At 48.5% G+C, this 20,001-nt stretch overlaps 1 protein-coding gene across 3 annotated transcripts in view; it reads right to left on the bottom strand.

The window, feature by feature from the left end:
* Positions 1-2,125: 2,125 nt before the first annotated feature.
* LOC129008430 (uncharacterized) overlaps positions 2,126-20,001 on the bottom strand; it is a 42,047-nt gene continuing 24,171 nt past the window's right edge. The window contains exons 2-7 of one of the 3 annotated variants that reach the window (XM_063671722.1): positions 15,882-16,116; positions 14,251-14,482; positions 12,138-12,298; positions 11,952-12,034; positions 11,702-11,846; positions 2,126-10,666 (exon numbers count right to left, since the gene is read on the bottom strand). In XM_063671722.1, the coding sequence (XP_063527792.1) occupies positions 10,518-10,666; positions 11,702-11,846; positions 11,952-12,034; positions 12,138-12,298; positions 14,251-14,402 (690 nt within the window). In that variant the 5' untranslated portion in view covers positions 14,403-14,482; positions 15,882-16,116 and the 3' untranslated portion in view covers positions 2,126-10,517. Of the gene's footprint in view, positions 11,004-11,701; positions 11,847-11,951; positions 12,035-12,137; positions 12,299-14,250; positions 18,987-20,001 lie in introns of those variants that run through there. The other 2 variants (XM_063671721.1, XM_063671723.1) reach the window with 2 other exon arrangements.

Consider the following 20,001-nt stretch of genomic DNA (forward strand, 5'->3'; position numbering starts at 1 on the left):
GAGGGATTGCTTGAGCCTGGGGGGTAAAGGCTAAAGTGAGCTGTGATAGCACCACTGCACTGCAGCCTGGGTGATACAGTAAGACCCCATCTCAAAACAAAACAAAACAAAATCAAACCAAACCAAAACCTAACCAAACAAAAAACCCCTCAAACTGTCAGCTCATAAAGGCATGGGGAGGAGATGAGGCCGCAAGATGAGCCTATGAAATCAGGGCTTCCTCAAGCTGGCCTCCCTCTAGGGACCAGGAGGCTTCCAGTGGTGGGAGAGCTGCAGAGGGCACTGTGGACCACAGGTGGGTGTGAGCAGGAGGCCCTGCCTGCAGGTTGACAGTCACTGCAGGAGAAACCGGTTCAGGTAGGCTGAGCTTGAGCTGTCATTCAATGTGAACATGGAATGAAATTATCATAGATTCACAGGAAGTTCTAAAAATAATACTGAGAGGCTGGTAACCTTTACCCAGTTTCCTCCAATGGGAACATCTTACATAATTATAGTATATTTTCAAAACCAGGAAATTTGCATTGGTACATTCCAGAAATCTTATTTAGATTTTTTTTTTTTTTTTTTTACAAGGGAGTCTCGCTCTGTTGCCCAGGCTGGAGTGCAATGGCACGATTTCGGCTCACTGCAACCTCTGCCTCTTGGGTTCAAGCGATTCTCCTGCCTCAGCCTCCCAAGTAGCTGAGATTACAGGTGCCTGCCACCATGTCCGGCTAATTTTTGTATTTTTAGTGGAGACAGGGTTTCACCATGTTGGCCAGGCTGGTCCTGAACTCCTGACCTCAAGGGATCTGCCCTCCTCAGCCTCCCAAAGTGCTGGGATTACAGGCGTGAGCCACCGTGCCTGGCCGAGGAACCTTATTTAGATTTTAAATTTTACAAGTGCATGTGTACATGCGTAATATTATGTAATTATCTCATGTAGATCTGTGTAATCACCACCATAATCCCATCATACCATCTCCTCCTTAACCCCTGACAACTACTAATCTGTTCTCTATTTCTACACTTTTATCATTTCATGAGGTATACAAATGGAATTATAGAGCAGGTCACCTTTTGAGATGGGTGTTTTTTGTTTTTTTTTTTGACGGAGTCTGTCTCTGTCGCCCAGGCTGGAGTGCAGTGGCATTATCTTGGCTCACTGCAAGCTCCGCCTCCTGGGTTCACGCCATTCTCCTGCCCCAGCCTCCCGAGTAGCTGGGACTACAGGCGCCCACCACCACGCCCGGCTAATTTTTTTGTATTTTTAGTAGAGACGGGGTTTCACTGTGTTTGCCAGGATGGTCTCGATCTCCTGACCTTGTGATCTGCCTGCCTTGGCCTCCCAAAGTGCTGGGATTACAGGCGTGAGCCACCGCGCCTGGCCTGAGATGGGTGTTTTTCATGCAGCATAATTCTCCTGAGATCCCTTCCGGTCGTTTCATTCCATTTTATTGCTGAATAGTATTCCATGGTATGGGTATACCACAGTTATTTTAACCACTAACTCATTGAAGGACATTTGCATTGTTTCCAGATATTGACCATTATAAAATAAACTGCTAGGAACATTCATGTACATGCTTTTGAGTGGGGATAAGTTTTTGTTTCTCTAGAATAAATGCCCAAGAGTGCAGTGGCTGGGTTGTATAATAATTATATGTCGGCCGGGCATGGTGGTTCACGCCTGTAATTCCAGCACTTTGGGAGGCCGAGGTGGATGGATCACCTGAGGTCAGGAGTTTGAGACCAGCCTGGACAACATGGTGGAACCCTGTCTCTACTAAAACTACCAAAACAATTATCTGTAATCCCAGCTACTCAGGAGGCTGAGGCAGGAGAACTGTTTGAACCCAGGAGTCAGAGGCTACAGTGAGCCGAGGTCGCTCCATTGCACTCAAGCCTAGGAAACAGAGCAAGACACTGTCTTAAAATAATAATAATAATAATTATTATTATTATATGCCTAGGTTTTTAAGAAACTGCTGAACTATTTTCCAGAGTGGCAGAACTATTTTGTGTTTCCACCAACAAAGTATGAGAGATTTAATTTCTCTGCATGCTTGCCACCATTTGGTATTGTCATTGTTTTAATTTTAGCTGTTCAAATAGGGGTGCAGTGATATCTCATTTAGTCATCCAGGTTTTTTTTTTTTTTTTTTTTTTTTTTTTAGACAGAGTCTTACTCTGTTGCCCAGGCTGCAGTGCAGTGGCACAATCTCGGCTCACTGCAACCTCTGTCTCCCGGGTTCAAGCAATTCTCCTGCTTCAGCCTCCTGAGTAGCTGGGACTACAGGCGTACGCCACCACACCTAGCTAATTTTTTGTATTTTAGTGGAGATGGGGTTTCACCATGTTGCCCAGGGTGATCTCGAACTCTTTTTTTTTTTTTTTTGCAATGGCGTGATCTCGGCTCACCGCAACCTCCACCTCCCAGGTTCAAGCAATTCTCCTGCCTCAGCCTCCAGAGTAGCTGGGATTACAGGCATGCACCACCACGCCTGGCTAACTTTTGTATTTTTACTAGAGACAGGGTTTCTCTGTGTTGGTCAGGCTGGTCTCAAATTCCTGACCTCAGATGATCCACCTGCCTCGGCCTCCCAAAGTGCTGGGATTACAGGCGTGAGACACCATCGGCCTTTGAACTCTTGAGTTTAGGCAATCTGCCTGCCTCAGGCTCCCAAAGTGCTGGGATTACAGGCGTGAGCCACCACACCTGGCCGTCTTCATTCTCTTAAAAATGTTTTTTTTTGAAGAACAGAAGTTCTTTCTCTTTTCCTTTTTTTGATACAGGGTCTCACTCTGTCATCCAGGCTGCAGTGCAGTGTCATAATCATAGCTTGCTGCAGCCTCCACCTCCCAGGCTCAAGTGATCCTCCCATCTCAGCCTCCCAAGTAGCTGGGACTACACGTGCACCACCACCATGCCTAAAGTTTTTTTTTTTTTTTTTTTGAGACAGAGTCTCGCTCTGTTGCCCGAGGTGGGCAGATCACCTGAGGTCGGGAGTTTGAGACCAGCCTGAACAACATGGAGAGACCCCATGGAGAGACCCTGTCTCTACTAAAAATACAAAAAATTAGCTGGGTGTGGTGGTGGGCAGCTGTAATCTCAGCTACTAGGGAGGCTGAGGCAGGAGAATCACTTGAATCCGGGAGGTGGAGGTTGCTGTGAGCTGAGATCGCGCCATTGCACTCCAGCCTGGGCAACAAGAGTGAAACTCTATCTCAAAAAAAGAAAACACTGTCCTTTGTCCACTAAATTGCCTTTTGACTTTTGTCAAATATTAATTAATCATATATGTATGGATATATTTGTAGACTTTCTGTTTTGTTCCGTTAATCTATTTGTCTATCTTTTTTTTTTTTTAAAACAAACAAACAAACAAACAGGGTCTTACCTTGTTATGCAGGCTGGAGTGCAATGGTGTGATCTTGGCTCACTGCAGCCTCAAACTCTTTGGCTCAAGTGATACTCCCGCCTCAGCCTCCCAATTTCCCAGGTAGCTGGGACTACAGGTGCATGCCACCACACCCAGCTAACTTTTATTTTTTGTAGAGATGGAGTCTCACTAGTTAACCAGGCAGGTCTCAAACTCCTGGACTGAAACAATCCTCCCGCCTTAGCCTCCCAAAGTGCTGTGATTACAGGCATGAGCCACCACATGGCTTATTTCTCTTTTGAGGTTTTTTTTTTTTTTTTTTTTTTTTCAGTCTTACTCTGTCACCCAGGCTGGAGTGCAGTGGCGTGATCTCGGCACATTGCAACCTCTGCCTCCTGAATTTAAGTGATTCTTGTGCCTAAGCCTTCCAAGTAGTTGGGACTACAGGGTGCCTACCACCACACCTGGCTAATTTTTTTGGATTTTTAGTAGAGACGGGGTTTTACCATGTTGGCCAGGCTGGTCTCGAGTGATCCGCCTGCCTCAGCCTTTGTCTAATTTGTGCCGATACCACACTATCTTGATTGCTGTAATTTTATTTATTTACTTATTTTAGAGACGGGGTGTCGCTGTGTTGCTCAGACTGGTCTCAAACTCCTGGCCTCAAGTGATCATCCCACTTCGACCTCCCAAAGTGCTGGGATTACAGGCATGAGCCACCATGCCCAGCCAATTTCTGTAATTTTATTTTTTTTGAGACTGAGTCTCACTCTGTCACTTAGGCTGGAGTGCAGTGGTGTGTTCTTGGCTCACTGCAGCCTCCGCCTTCTGGGTTCCAGCGACTCTCCCACCTCAGCCTCCTGAGTAGCTGGGATTACAGGTGCCTGCCACCATGCCCAGCTAATTTTCGCATTTTTATTTTTTTATTTTTATTTATTTATTTTTTTTGAGATGGAGTCTCGCTCTGTTGCCAGGCTGGAGTGCAGTGGCGCGATCTCAGCTCACCGCAGCCTTCACCTCCCAGGTTCAAGCGATTTTCCTGCCTCAGCCTCCCGAGTAGCTGGGACTAAAGGTGCGCGCCACCATGCCCAGCTAATTTTTTGTATTTTTAGTAGAGACAGGGTTTCACCGTGTTGGCCAGTATGGTCTCGATCTCTTGACCTCATCATCCGCCCGCCTCGGCCTCCCAAAATGCTGGGATTACAGGCCTGAGCCACCGTGCCCGGCTTAATTTTTGCATTTTTAGTACAGATGGTCTTTCGCCATGTTGGCCAAGCTGGTCTGTTTCTAACTCCTGACCTCAGGTGATCTGCCCACCTCAGCCTCTCAAAATGCCATGATTACAGGCGTGAGCCACCGTGTCCACCCAAATTTCTGTAATTTTTTTTTTTTCAGATGGAGTTTCACTCTTGTTGCCTAGGCTGGAGTGCAATGGCATGATCTCAGCTCAGTGCAATTTCTGCCTCCTGGATTCAAGCGATTCTCCTGCCTCGGCCTCCCAAGTAGCTGAGATTACAGGTGCCCACCACCATGCCCAGCTAATTTTTTTTTTTTTTGAGACGAAGTCTCATTCTTGTCCCCCAGGCTGGAGTGCAATGGCACGATCTCGGCTCACTGCAACCTCCGCCTCCTGGGTTCAAGTGATTCTCCTGCTTCAGTCTCCCAAGTAGCTGGGATTACAGGTGCCAACCACCATGCCCGGCTGATTTTTGTATTTTTAGTAGAGATGGGGTTTCACTATATTGGCCAGGCTGGTCTTGAACTCCTGACCTCAGGTGATCCGCCCACCTTGGCCTCCTAAAGTGCTGGGATTACAGGCGTGAGCCACCACGCCTGGCTCATTTCTGTAATTTTATATTAAGTCTTGGTTATATAAGTCAAGTAGTTTAACTTTTCCAGTTTTATTATTTTCAACATTGTCTTGACTATTCTAGGTCCTTTGCATTACCACAAGAATTTTGGAACGAGCTTGTCAATTTGTATTAAAAAGCCTACTGGGATTTTGACTGGTATTGCATTGAATAGTTTATTTTGGAAGAATCATCATATGAGTTTGGTATATCTCAGTTCAATATTGAGATGGTAAATCTCTATTTATCTGGTAATCTCTCAGTAATGCTTTGTGATTTTCAGAGGACAGGTCAATGGCTTTTCAAATTCATTCCTAGGTATTTCATTTTTAAATGATATTGTAAGTGGTATTATCTTTTTTTTTTTTTTTTTTGAGAGAGAAGGTCTCAGTCTTGTCGCCCAGGCTAGAGTGCAGTGGCATTATCATAGCTCACTGCAGCCTCAAACTCCTGGGCTCAAGTGATCCTCCTACCTCAGCCTCAGCTCAGGAGCTGGGACTACAGATGCCCACCACCATACCTGGCTAAATTAAAAAAATATATATGATTTTGCTGACAGACAGCATTATAATTTTTTTTTTTTTTTTTTTTTTGGTAAAGACAAGGGTCTCACTACTCACTATGTTTCCCAGGCTGGTCTTGAACTCCCAGCCTCAAGCAATCCTCCAGCACCAGCTTCCCAAAGTACAGGATTATAGCCATGAGCCACCACATTTGGCTGTATTATGTTTTAAAATTTTCAATTTCCAGTGTTTCATTGACAGTATATAGAAATAATATTGATTTTTGTATTGATCTTACAACTTGCAACATTGCTAAATTACTTTTTTTTTTTTTTGGCAGAGTCTCGCTCTGTCACCCAGGCTGGAGTGCAGTGGCGCGATCTTGGCTCACTGCAACCTCTGCCTCCTAGGTTCAAGCAGTTCTTGTGCCTTAGCCTCCCTAGTAGCTATTTGGTATTTTTTGTACAGACAGGATTTTGATGCTGGCCAGGCTGGTCTCGAACTCTTGACCTTAAGTGATCCACCAGCCTCTGCCTCTCAAAGTGCTGGGATTACAGACAGCTGCCACCACACCCAGATAATTTTTATATTTTTAGTATAGACAGGGTTGCACCATGTTGACCAGGCTGGTCTCAAACTCCTGACCCCAGGTGATCCGCCCGCCTCGGCCTCCCAAAGTGATGGGATTACAGGCGTGAGCCACCGCGCCTGGTCTCAGACTTCTTTTAACTGTGTGTTTGGATCACTGTACTAGGAGGGTCTTTTACATATATTTATCTTATTTTATTTTTCCCACGGGAAATAGGTAGTGTGGTGGGCAGCTTCTAGCTCCAGTGATTCCCCACCTCCTGGTATTGACATCCTTGTGTAGTCCCCTCCCACGCTGTATCCGAGTTGATGTGTGATTCTGTGTGATGGTTCTAAAATGTAATGCATGAATAGGCCAGGCATGGTGGGTGGCTCACACCTGTAATCCCAGCACTTTGGGAGGCTGAGGTGGGAAGATCGCTTGAGGTCAGGAGTTCAAGACCAGCCTGGCCAACACCAACATGGCGAAACCCCATTTCTACTAAAAACACAGAAATGGTCCGGGCGTGGTGGTGTGCGCCTGTAATCCCAGCTACCCAGGAGGCTGAGGTGGAGAAATGCTTGAACCCGGGAGGTGGAGGTTGCAGTGAACCTAGATGGCACCACTGCATTCCAGCCTGGGCAACAGAGGGAGACCCTGTCTCAAAGTAAATAAATAAATATGTAATGTTCGAATAGAAAATTTGAAGGCCAGTAAGGCCAACAGAGCAGGAGATGATGACCACTGGAGAGCTTGTTGCATTTCTCAAAAGGAAGGGGCGTGCATGCCATGGTGGAGGAGGGTGTTGGTCAAGAGACAGAGGGGAAAGAGGGGAAGATGGGAGCTGTGCAAGAACCTTTCTTTTTTTTTTCGAGACACAGTCTCGCTCTGTCGCCCAGGCTGGAGTGCAGTGGCGCGATCTTGGCTCACTGCAACCTCCGCCTCCCGGGTTCAAGCAATTCCCCTGCCTCAGCCTCCCGATTAGCTGGGACTACAGGTATGAGCCACCACGCCTGGCTAAGTTTTTGTATTTTATTAGAGATGAGGTTTCACCATGTTGGACAGTATGGTCTCAATCTCCTAACCTTGTGATCCCCCCACCTCGGCCTCCCAAAATGCTGGGATTACAGGCGTGAGCTACTGCGTTTTGACCTGCAAGAGCCTTTCTTGTGGTTTCTGAGGGAAGGGGCGGGCAGGACAGGATAAGCAGTTTTAGGACTGGCTAGTTTCAGGATTGGTCAATTTCAGGCACAGGGGCTGTCTCTTTAGTCTGGTACCCCGCCCTGGGGTGATTAGGGTAGTGACTTGCAGCCTGAAGTGGGAAAACATGATAAAGGAGATGGTGGGGGGTGTGTGCTCTGGACTGGTTGGTTTGCATTAGAAAAGCACACTCTCAGGTGAGTTGTTCTCTATCCCTAAGAACTGGAAGCTTGGGAGAGGTGGTCCCTCCCGTAGGGTCAGCAGGGCTCCAGATGTCAAAGCATCAGAATAAAGAAAATCAAAGGCATGGTTAATACAGTGGCCAACAGAATATGAAAGAAGTGTTGCTGTGTCGCTTCCAAGACTAGGTTATAAAGATACGGTGCCGATCAGTGTGCTCTCTCTGTTTCTCTGATCACTTGTTGCAGGGAAAGGCAGCCTCCATGTTGCCAGGAGCTGAGGCCTTTTGCCAACAGCTGTGTGAATGAGCTCTTTCTCATGTGGATCCTCTAACCCCAGTGATGAGGCTACGACCACATGTGTAAGTTATCTATTGCTGCGTACAAGTTAACTCAAAGCTTTCAAATGATTGCAATCTCTTAAGAGACCCTGGGCCAAACACGGTGGCTCATCCCTGTAATCCCAGCACTTTGGGAGGCCAAAGCAGGTGGATCACCTGAGGTCAGGAGTTCAAGACCAGCCTGGCCAACATTGTGAAACCCTGTCTCTACTAAAAATACAAAAAATTAGCTCGCGTGGTGGCACACACCTGTAATCCCAGCTACTCGGGAGGCTGAGGCGGAAGAATCACTTGAACTTGGGAGGCAGAGGTTGCAGTGAGCCAAGTTTGCACCATTGCACTCCAGCCTAAGAAACAAGAGCGAGACTCCGTCTCAAAGAAAGCAAAACAAAACAAAAATAAGACCCTGAGCTGAAACCTCCCAGCTAAACCACTCCCAGATTCTTGACTTACAGAAACCAGAGAAATAATAAATATTTGTTGGTTTAAGCTACTACACTTTGAGGTAACTTTTATGCAGCAATAGATAATACATGTGATACTAGCCTCATTTTATGGATGAAGGCAAAACTCAGAGGGCAAGATGACCAGGTCAAGGTCACGGAATGAACAAGTGACAGAAATGACTTGCCCTCAGAGAGGAGCCTTGCCCATGGTACATTCTCCACAAATATTTGTTGAATTGGCCCATCTTTTTTCTGCTATCATTAACTAAAAATTGAGGCACAATGGTGATTAGTTAAGATCAACATAGCAGGGCGTGGTGGCTCATGCCTATAATTCCAAGCACTTTGGGAGCCCAAGGCAGGTGGGTCACAAGGTCAGGAGATCGAGACCATCCTGGCCAGCATGGTGGAACCCCATGTCTACTACAAATACAAAAATTAGCTGGGCATGGTGGCGCACGCCTGTAGTCCCAGCTACTCAGGAGGCTGAGGCAGGAGAATCGCTTGAACCAGGGAGTCGGAGGTTGCAATAAGTCAAGATCACGCCACTGTATTCCAGCCTGGAGACAGAGTGAGACTCTGTCTCAAAAAAACAAAAACAAAACAAAACAAACAAACAAAAAACCAACGTGAATTAACATAGTAACAGCCTGTATGTATGCCTGTTATCCGGCCAGGGACACTTGTTCTCCATTAGGTGCCTTGCTGACCCAGGGAAAGGCAAAGTCCTGTGTATGTGAACATCTGTCCTCTTTGTTGCCCCAAATCCAAATCTTCTTTCAGGGGAATCCCAGGACAGATAAGAAACAGGACCATTGTCAGTCTGGGTCCAATCAGCAAAGAAAAAAAACACACAATAATTTGAATAGGGAGGATTTTTTTTTTTTTTTTGAGACCGAGTCTCGCTCTGTCACCCAGGCTGGAGTGCAGTGGCGCTATCTTGGCTCATTGCAACCTCTGCCTCCTGGGTTCAAGTGATTCTCCTGCCTCAATCTCCCGAGTAGCTGGGACTACAGGTGCGTGCCACCACGCCTGGCTAATTTTTGTATTTTTAGTAGAGATGGGGTTTCTTTCTTTCTTTCTTTTTTGAGACGGAGTCTCGCTCTTTCGACCAGGCTAGAGTGCAGTGGCGTGATATCGGCTCATTGCAACCTCCTCCTCCCAGGTTCAAGCAATTCTCCCTGCCTCAGCCTCCCGAGTAGCTGGGATTACAGGCACCCGCCACAACGTCCAGCTAATTTTTGTATTTTTTAGTAAAGATGGGGTTTCGCCATGTTGGCCAGGCTGGTCTTAAACTCCTGACCTCAGGTGATCCACCTGCCTCGGCCTCCCAAAGTGCTGGGATTACAGGCGTGAGCCACCATACCCGGCTAGTTTTAACTTTTTAGTACAAAACAATTTCTGGTGACTAATGCAGTCAGTGGATTTCAGTTCTGTATTCTTTTGAAACATTTTGACCTTGGATTTAAGTTTCGTAACAAGTCCAGTGTTATCACAGACCATTGCAGGGGCACCATCTGTGGTCACACTTACTAATTTTGACCAGTCAACATTAAACTTTTCGAGACTTTTTTTTCTTTTTCTTTTTTCAAGACAGAGTCTTGCTCTGTCGCCCAGTGCAGTGGCATGATCTCAGCTCATTGCAAGCTCCGCCTCCTAGGTTCATGCCATTCTCCTGCCTCAGCCTCCCGAGTAGCTGAGACTACAGGCGCCTGCCACCACGCCTGGCTAATTTTTTTATATATATATTTTTTAGTAGAGATGGGGTTTCACCGTGTTAGCCAGGATGGTCTCGATCTCCTGACCTCGTGATTCGCCTGCCTTGGTCTCCCAAAGTGCTGGGATTACCGGCATGAGCTACTGTGCCCGGCCGACTTTTTTCAACATACAAAAATAAGTCACTTTCAGTGGTTGGATCTGCCATAGGTACCATGTCTAAAAGATCTTCAGTGATATCAAAATTCTCATCAACACCACGGATAAACATAATTAACTGACTTGTATTATTTATATATGTGCACTTATCAACTGCAATAGAAAATGTCACAAATGATCTCACTTTTTCTCACAACTTGTCCTGTAAATTCTCAGCCATATCTTTTACTCTCTGAGCAACAGTATTTCTGGTTAGGCTTATGGTTGCAAATGCTTCTTTCTGTTCAGGACACATGATTTCCGCTGCACTCAATAGACAGTCTTTTATAAACTCACCATCTGTAAAAGGTTTTGAAGCACGGACAATTTTTTCACTTATTATGTAACTGCATTTCACAGCAGCATCACTTATTTTACTTGTATTCGATGATAAATGCTGTAGAAAGTTTAGTCCTTTTTTAAGTTCATTGAGTTTTTCATCACGCATCTTTTCTGTAAACCAGTCAAAATTCTCACTATAGTTTGTTTCATAATGGCATCTTAAGTTGTATTCTTTTGACACAAGCAAAGTTTGGTTACATATTAAACACATAGGACTATACTTCCACAAAGAAATATGCTTGCTCCCACTTCTCTTGAAACATGCGGGGCTATCGATCCATCTTTCGTTTTCCCACTTTTGATAGAGACATAGGAACAAAAAGATAATTCACTTTTCTTTAAGAGAAACAACAGCGCAAGCCTGATGATAAATGGTGGCTGACCCTGGAAGAGGGAGGTGTGGAGATGGTGGCAAACTGTAGAGCCTTCCAAAGGGACAGCCACCACTCAGCTAGGGCAGATTGCTGGTATGTAGGAACACAGGCCCATTGTCACCTGATCTTCCCGATTTTTTTTTGAGACGGAGTCTCTCTCTGTTGCTCAGGCTGGAGTGCAGTGGTGCGACCTCAGCTCACTGCAAGCTCTGCCTCCTGGGTTCACGCCATTCTCCTGCCTCAGCCTCCGGAGTAGCTGGGACTATAGGCGCCCGCCACCAAGCCCGGCTAATTTTTTTATTTTTTATTTTTAGTAGAGACAGGGTTTCACCATGTTAGCCAGGATGGTCTCGATCTCCTGACCTCGTGATCCACCCGCCTCTGCCTCCCAAAGTGCTGGGATTACAGGCGTGAGCCACCGCGTCCGGCCGATCTTCCCAATTTTTGAAGCAAAGCCAGACGCTGAATTTTAACACAAAATCAGCTGACTTTTAGATATTATAAACTAAAGCAAAATAATAATAATAATAATAACACTCCGTGCAGGGCAAACCAAGTAAGTCTAAGTGTCGTAAATTGACCCTGGACGCCAGTTTGGGGCCCCTGTAGCTCCACTCACCTCCTAGCCTGCGGCCAACCACTTCCAGGGTCGTCAGGGCTTCCACCCCACACTGACCCAGGGTGGCTTCATCCTGTAAGGGGGAACCTGCCAGAAGCACGACCTTATCTTCAGTGATGAGGCCCTCCAGGGATGCTACATGGGCCTACAAAGGAAAGGGAGAGTCGAGAGTGTTGTCTGGGGAAGCCACAGGAGGAAAGGCAAGTAGTGGCTGGGGTAAGGATGATCAGGGATACATCATTATCTTTACCTTGATCTGGGCAACCGTCTTTAGGCCGGTCACTTCAAGAGTGTGCAGCTCCCGGGCGCGGATAAACAGCTGCATGTAGGTGACTTGAGGACAGAGAAGACTGAGGTCAGCAGCCCCACCTCCTCGCCACGCCCCTCGCCACGCCCCACCTCCTCGCCACGCCCCTCGCCACGCCTCCCTCCTCACCACGCCCCTCGCCACGCCCCTCGCCGTCCGCGCATGCGCGGGCGCCGTCCTGGAAGCCCTCCGGCTCTCCGAGGGGGCGCTCTGGACGGTCCTCAGCGTGCTCTAGTCGGTCCTCATCGTACTCTAGTCGGTCCCACGGAGTTGGAGAGAGAGCGGGCTTCCTGCTAGACGGTGGGATGCGGTAGATGTTGAGAGCGGCTGCTCTCTGGACATCTCTGCTTAAACATAGACAGGGTTGGAGTGCCGAGGAATAGAGGTGGCGAGGGGTCGCCCACAGACCGTGCGGCTGTGCTCCAAGTATGGCCAGGGTGTAGAGGTCACAAACAGGGAGGGGTAGGTCCCAGGTGGCCCCAACTACAAGGAGCCAGCCGTTCGGTTCGGCTCATGCGGGGCATGTTGGGGCGGCCCAGGATTACATCCCGCTTTGTAGCCCATCTTCCGCTACAACTCTCAGGGCTAGTCCAGCCCCGGCTGTTGTGTTGGAAAGAGAAATGCTAGAAGATTCTTAAGGCAGAATAGTTACATCATTTATTGTAGGAAAAAATCTAGGTCTGAAGCCCAAATCAGAATTTACCCTCTCTGAGCCTAACTTTTCAATTCTGTAATGCTGGGTAAAAATAATTATTGACTTAAAAGATTTTGAGAAATGTATGGACTGTCACATAACACAGTGATGAGTGTGTCTGCAGAAAGCCAAAACGGGAAAGCTGGGAAAACACTGTCCCAGAGACGCTCCCCGCCTGGCCCCGCGATGGAGTCTTGCTCTGTTGCCCAGAGCAAGACTCTGGGCTGTAGTGTGGTGGTGTGATCTTGGCTCACTGCAACCTCTGCCTCCCAGGTTCCAGTGATTCTCCTGCCTCAGCCTCCCCAGACGCTGGGATTACAGGCTCACACCGCTATGCCTGGCTAATTTTTGTATTTTTAGTAGAGACAAGGTTTTGCCATGTTGGCCAGGCTGGTCTCGAACTCCTGACCTCGTGATCCGCCCACCTCGGCCTCCCAAAGTGCTGGAATTACAGGCATGAGCCACCGCACCCGGCCCCAGAGAGGCTTTTTAACCCAGCCTGGAGTGCAATGGCACAATATCAGCTCACTGCAACCTCCGCCTCCTGGGCTCAAGCGATCCTCTCACCTCAACCTCTCAAGTAGTTGGCACTATAGGCATGCGTCACCACTCCTGGCTAGTGTGTGTGTGTGTGTATTTTTTGTAGAGATGCGGTTGTGCCACGTTGCCCAGGCTGGTCTCCAACTCCTGGATTCAAGCGATCCAACCTCCTCGGCTTCCCAGAGTGCCAGGATTACAAGCAGGAGCCACTGCGCCTGGCCAAGACAGACTTTTTTTTTTTTTTTTTGAGACGGAGTCTCACTCTGTGGTCCAAGCTGGAGTGCAGTGGCACGATCTTGGCTCACTGCAACCTCCGCTTCCTGGGTTCAAGCGATTCTCCTGCCTTAACCTCTTGAGTAGCTGGAATTACAGGTGCATGCCACCACGCCCGGCTAATTTTTGAATTTTTAGTAGAGACAGGTTTTGCCATGTTGGCCAGGCTGTTCTCGAACTCCTGACCTCAAGTGATTCACCCACCTCGGCCTTCCAAAGGGATGGGATTACAGGCGTGAGCCACGGCACCCACCCAACAGACTTTTAAATATTGTTAGTAGTTCCGATTTTGGAGCCAGACTGAAATTAAGTCCCTGCGCTATAGTTTGTAATCCATATGACTTTGAGCAAGTTACATAATCTTTTTTGTTGTTTTTTTTTTAATCTCACCAACCAGAAGCAGCAAATTACACAATCTTGAATCAGTTTTCTTTTCTGAGAATGGAAATAGAACTTACTCATTGTTATGATAATATATTTCAAAAGCATCTAGAAGAGTGACATGGAGTAAGCAAATCACAATGTTGAGTCAGACTTGGGATCCAAAAGTTTTTCAGAATTGTTCAAACGCATCTCCTCCCTGGAGCTGGGAAGATCGGAGAAGCTGGTGCATCAGAGCCCCACCCTTCTTCCGGCCTCGTGCCCAACTAGTCTCCTGGGCTCCTAGCAAACTGAACCCAGGGCTTTTCCACTTCCAGGCCTTTCTTTGACCTGTTGCTTCTGCTTGGCCCCTACCTGGAGTGCTGTTTTTCTTTCACTTGTTGAGAGTCTGCCCATTCTTGGAGACAAAGGGCCCTACTTCCGGCCTCTACCACAGGCCTGCATATGCTTGTGCTGAGGTATCTCACCACAGATCCCGTTTCCAGCAGTCGGACACAGCGGACCATGGGGTGTAGGGGTGGGGCTCTTCCATAAAGAATGAAATCACGTCCTTTGCAGCAAGTGGATGCAGCTGGAGATCATTATCCTAGTGAGTTAATGCAGAAACAAACTCAAATACCACATGTTCTCACTTATATAGTAAGTGGGAGCTAAACAATGGGTATACATGGCCATAAAGATGGAAACGACAGACACTGGGGACTCCAAGAGTGGGAACAGAGCGGGAGGGGCAAGGGTTGAAAAACTACCTATTGGGTACCATGTTCACTATTTGGGGGCTGGGTTCACCAGAAGCCAAAACCCCAGCATTATGCAATATATCCATAAAACAAACCTGCATGTGTACCCCCTGAATCTATTAAAAAAAAAAAAAAAAAGGCTGGGGAGGGTGTCTCACACCTGTAATCCCAGCACTTTGGGAGGCTGAGGAGGGAGGATCACTTGAGCCCAGGAGTTTGGGAGGCTGAGGAGGGAGGATCACTTGAACCCAGGAGTTTGGGAGGCTGAGGAGGGAGGATCACTTGAGCCCAGGAGTTTGGGAGGCTGAGGAGGGAGGATCACTTGAGCCCAGGAGTTTGGGAGGCTGAGGAGGGAGGATCACTTGAGCCCAGGAGTTCAAAATCAGCATGGGTCATGTAGTGAGACTCCATCTCTATTTTAAAAAATAAAAAATTGGCCAGGCACGGTGGCTCACGCCTGTAATCCCAGCACTTTGGGAGGCCGAGATGGGCAGATCACTTGAGGTCAGGAGTTTGAGACCAGCCTGGCCAACATGGTGAAGCCCCGTCTCTACTAAAAATACAAAAATTAGCTTGGGCGTGGTGGCATGTGCCTGTAATCCCAGCAACTCGGGAGGCTGAGGCGCGAGAATTGCTTGAACCCGGGAGACAGAGGTTGCCTTGAGCAGAGATCGCACCATTGCATTTCAGCCTGGGTGACAGTGAGACTCTGTCTCAATAAATAAATAAATAAATAAATAAATAAATAAAAAGAAAAAGCTGGCCGGGCACGGTAGCTCACGACTGTAATCCCAGCACTTTGGGAGGCCAAGGCGGGCGGATCACTAGGTCATAAGATCAAGAGCATGTTGGCTAACATGGTGAAACCCCCTTTCTACTAAAAATATAAAAAATTAGCCCGTTGTGGTGGTGGGTGCCTGTAGTCCCAGCTACTCGGGAGGCTGAGGCAGGAGAATGGCGTGAACCTGGGAGGCGGAGATTGCAGTGAGCCGAGATCATGCCACCGCACTCCAGCCTGGGTGACAGAGCGAGACTCCATCTCAAAAAAAAAAAAAGAAAAAGCTACCTTCACATCTGGGCTTGTGGTTGGGGGGTGTTGGGGAAAGACCTTGAGAAGAGACATGTGCTTTGGGAGCATCGAGGTGGCTTGGCCAGCTGGGTACACTGACCCTCTGCAGACTTTGAGGAGTCAGCTCCTCAACTGGCGGGGTTGAGGCCTCGGGAGAATTAGCTTATAATCCTTACCTTCTGCAGAGCCCTCCATCCAATCTGCGCTACTTTCTGCGGGGCTCCCAGATGCGTATAACATCACCCACCTTGATGAGAAGACAGGGAGACATCTGGGAAGTGGGTGGGCGGATCAGACTCTGGTCTTTGCCCTTTTGGGCTGAGGGAGTGAGGGCCTGGGAGGGGCTGCCCTTCTTGTCCTCTGGAGGGTTGAGGCCCCTGCTGGGCCCTATTGACCTCCCTTTCTCTGGCCCTGCAGAAAAACATGGAGGGCTTCCTCAGTGCAGTACTGGGTTTGATACCATCACTCAGATCATTGAGATGATGGGGACTGCACTGGCTAAGGGTAGCTATGTCCTGATCCCTAGAGAAGGGCTTTTGAAGTGGCCAAGCAGCCTGCCTCACAATGTCTCCCATAGACAGGCCCCTGTCTATGGGGCCTCTGAATGGGGGAGGTGCTGAAACCATGGCTCCTGGAGCATAGTAGGTGGAGATCTTTGAGACCAGGCCTGCCCTAAAAGAGGGGTGAGGGTGGGAACCTGAAGAGGTGTCAGCAGGAGGAGGGAAGATGGGGCGGAGTCAACAGCCAGGCTGCCTCACAGGGCTGTTGTCTGTGGAGCCCCACCAGGAGCAGTCTGGCAACGGATTGGCCCCTTTGTCAATTAGGAGATTGGCTGGCTCCTTTGTCCAGTTCCTTCCTGCTTCATGGGGGTCCCTGGGCTCAGCTGTTCAGGTTAGATAGGGTGACCAGTCCCTCTGTCTGATGGGAGCATATATCTCAGCCCTACTCCAGCAGGAGGCAGATTTAGACTCTGGCAGTGAGTGTGGTGCTGGGAGGGAGCGGGCCTCACACCCCTTCCTCCTAGTCCACCTCGTCCCTGTGATCTCCTTGCTATAGATTTGACTGAGGCCATGGCCACACGGCATGCCCAGAGAACAGCCCCCCTTCAGTGGAGGGGCCCCATTCTGTCTCTGGCAGCAAGGTCCTGCCTCAGGGCAGAGGATGGGTCATGGGGTGACCCCCACAAGTCTCTTTGACTTCAGGTCCTCTTTCTCTGCCCTGACATGGCACCCTGGAGTGGTTTCCCGGGGCCCTGTGGCTGGTGCCTGATGCAGGGTGAGTTAAGAGCACTTTGGGGACCCAGGACAAGAATGTCCTCCTTCCACGGCTACTCCGGCCTCAGCTCAGGTCCAGGGTGAGGTGCTGCTTTTCAATGGGTGAAGCTCTAAGGAAGTTGTGCTTTTTTCTTCTCTTCCCCATACAGAAGGGGACAAGCCACCTGCTATGGTTTGCATGTGGTGTTCCCTCCAAAAGCCACGTTGAAACCTAATCACCAAGATAACATACTGGAAAGGGTGCCTCTGAGAGGGAATTGGGTCATGAGGGTTCCTCCTTCACAAATGGCTTGGGGCCCTTATAAAAAGAGCTTGTGGCCGGGCGAGGTGGCTCATGCCTGTAATCCCAGAACTTTGGGAGGCTGAGGCGGGAGGATCACGAGGTCAAGAGATTGAGACCATCCTCGCCAACATGGTGAAACCCCGTCTCTACTAAAAATACAAAAATTAGCTGGGCATGGTGGTGTGCGCCTGTAGTCCCGGCCACTCGGGAGGCTGAGGCAGAAGAATTTGGGAGGCGGAACTTTGGAGGCGGAAGTTGCAGTGAGCTGAGATAGCGCCACTGCACTCCAGCCTGGTGACAGAGTGAGACTCCATCTCAAAAAATAAAATAAAAATAAATAAATAAAATAAAAAGAGCTTGTGGGAGTGGGTTTGCCGTCTTCTGCTCTTCCAGCATGTGAGGCTGCAACAAGAAGGCCCTCCCCAGATGCCTGTACCTTGATTTTGGATTTCCCAGCCTCCAGAATTGTGAGACCTAAATTTCAGTATCAGGTATTCTGTTATAGCAGCACAAGACAGACTAAGACACCACCCAAGACCTGAGAGGGCCTGGAGGTGAGAAGGTGCTGGCCCTTCAGCTCTCCCTCCCTCTGCCTTCACAAGCATTACCAGGACCTGAAGCTGAACCACTGTGGGACAGAAGGTTGCAGTTAATTCCTATAGACGTGGCTTCAAATACAGCTTCAGACAGTGAAATCCTCAATCTCCAAGAGATGACAAACATTTCAGGTTAAAAAAACAAAAAAGCAGATATTACTTCATATCTCCTAGGATGCTGTTAGAAAAAAAGAACAAACAGCCGGGTGCGGTGGCTCACGCCTGTAATCCCAGCACTTTGGGGGGCCAAGGCAGGCGGATCACGAGGTCAGGAGATCGAGACCATCCTGGCTAACACGGTGAAACCCCATCTCTACTAAAAATACAAAAAATTAGCCGGGTATGATGGTGGGCGCCTGTAGTCCCGGCTACTGGGGAGGCTGAGGCACGAGAATGGCGTGAACCCGGGAGGCGGAGCTTGCAGTGAGCCGAGATCGCGCCACTGCACTCCAGCCTGGGCGACAGAGCGAGACCCTGTCTCAAAAAAAAGAAAAAAGAACAAACGGAAAATGCCAAGTGTTGGTCAGAATGTGGAGAAATTGCTGGTGGGCATATAAAATGATGCAGCTGCTGTGGAAGACAGTTTGGTAGTTCCTCAAAAAGTTAATCTTAAAATTACCATCTGACCCAGTAATTCCACTCCTATATATGTACTTGAAGGAACTGAAACAAGGACTTTGAACAAATGCTCGTATCCAAATGTTCACAGCTGCATTATTCACAACAGTCAAACTATTGTGAATAGTTTCCAAGAAACATCCTGTCCTGGACAAGACACTAAAAACCAAAAATTAAAAATTAAAAAACAGGAGGAGGCTGGGAGGCCAAGGTGTGCAGATTGCTTGAGCTCAGGCGTTCAAGCCTAGCCTGGGCAACGTGACGAGACCCCCTGTTTCTACAAAAAGTACAAAAATTAGCCAGGCATTGTGGCTTGCTCTTATAGTCCCAGCTGCTCAGGAGGCTGAGGTGGGAGGATCACTTGAGCCTGGGAGGTCTAGGCTGCAGTGAGCTGAGATCACACTACTGCGATCCAGCCTAGGTGACAGAGTGAGACTTTGTCTCAAAAAAAAAAAAAGTTAAAAAAATGTATTTGTAAAAAGCTGTTTGGACCAAGCAAAATGTTTCCTGGTTAAACTCAGCTTCTGCTATGAAATTTTTGCCACAGGGACTGGGGTCAAAGAAGGGGTGGGGGTCTGGGATTCAAAGGCCACACAGATGGAAAAGAACTGGCTGAGGGTGGAAGAAGGGGATCACCTGTGCCAGCATTAGCCCAAGCCCCACCTTAGCCCACTCCCCCCTCCTCTCTGTCCCCACTCTCCCTGCCTCGGTCCAGTCCTCCTACTCATGCCTGCCATGGCCACCTCCATCCCCTACCTGGTCTGGGTGGTGTCCTTCCTCAGGTCTAGATCTGACTGCCTGTCTCCTGCTCTCACATCCTTCAGCAGTGCCTCATCACCTCAGCATCAGCCTAGCCAGCAAAACTCTTCCCACTGATGCCAGCCTGTGTTCCAGCTTCACAGTTCTGCCCTTCCCGAGCCCCGAGTTCCTTCGTCACACGTTGTAATCATTTCTATTTTTAAATTATTATTATTATTTTTTTGAGACAGAGTCTCGCCCTGTCACCAAGGCTGGAGTGCAGTGGTACGATCTCAACCTCCGCCTCCTGGGTTCAAGTGATTCTTGTGCCTCAGCCTCCCGAGTAGCAGCGGGGATTACAGGTGCCTCCCATCATGCCCAGCTAATTTTTGTATTTTTAGTAGAGACGGAGTTTCACCATGTTGGCCAGGTTGGTCTCTAACTCCTGACCTCAAGTGATCCGCCCACCTCGGCCTCCCAAAGTGCTGGGATTACAGGCATGCGCCACCGTGCCCACCTGTAACTTTTTAATACCTTCCCTGGGGCAAGCAGTAAATGTTATCCCGAATTTTCTCAACAACCCTGTGAGGTAGCTATCAGTGACTCCATTTTATTTATTTGTTTTTGTTTTTGAGACAGGGTCTCACTCTGTCACCGAGGCTGGAGTGCAGTGGTGCAATCATAGCTCACTGCAGCCTCAACCTCTTGGGCTCATGTGATCCTCCCGCCTCAGCCTCCTGAGTAACTGGGACTACAGGCATGAGCTACTGCGCCTGGCGGGCTCCAT

The sequence above is a fragment of the Pongo pygmaeus genome, chromosome 9 (genome assembly GCF_028885625.2).
Source record: "Pongo pygmaeus isolate AG05252 chromosome 9, NHGRI_mPonPyg2-v2.0_pri, whole genome shotgun sequence".
Classification (NCBI taxonomy): Eukaryota; Metazoa; Chordata; class Mammalia; order Primates; family Hominidae; genus Pongo; species Pongo pygmaeus.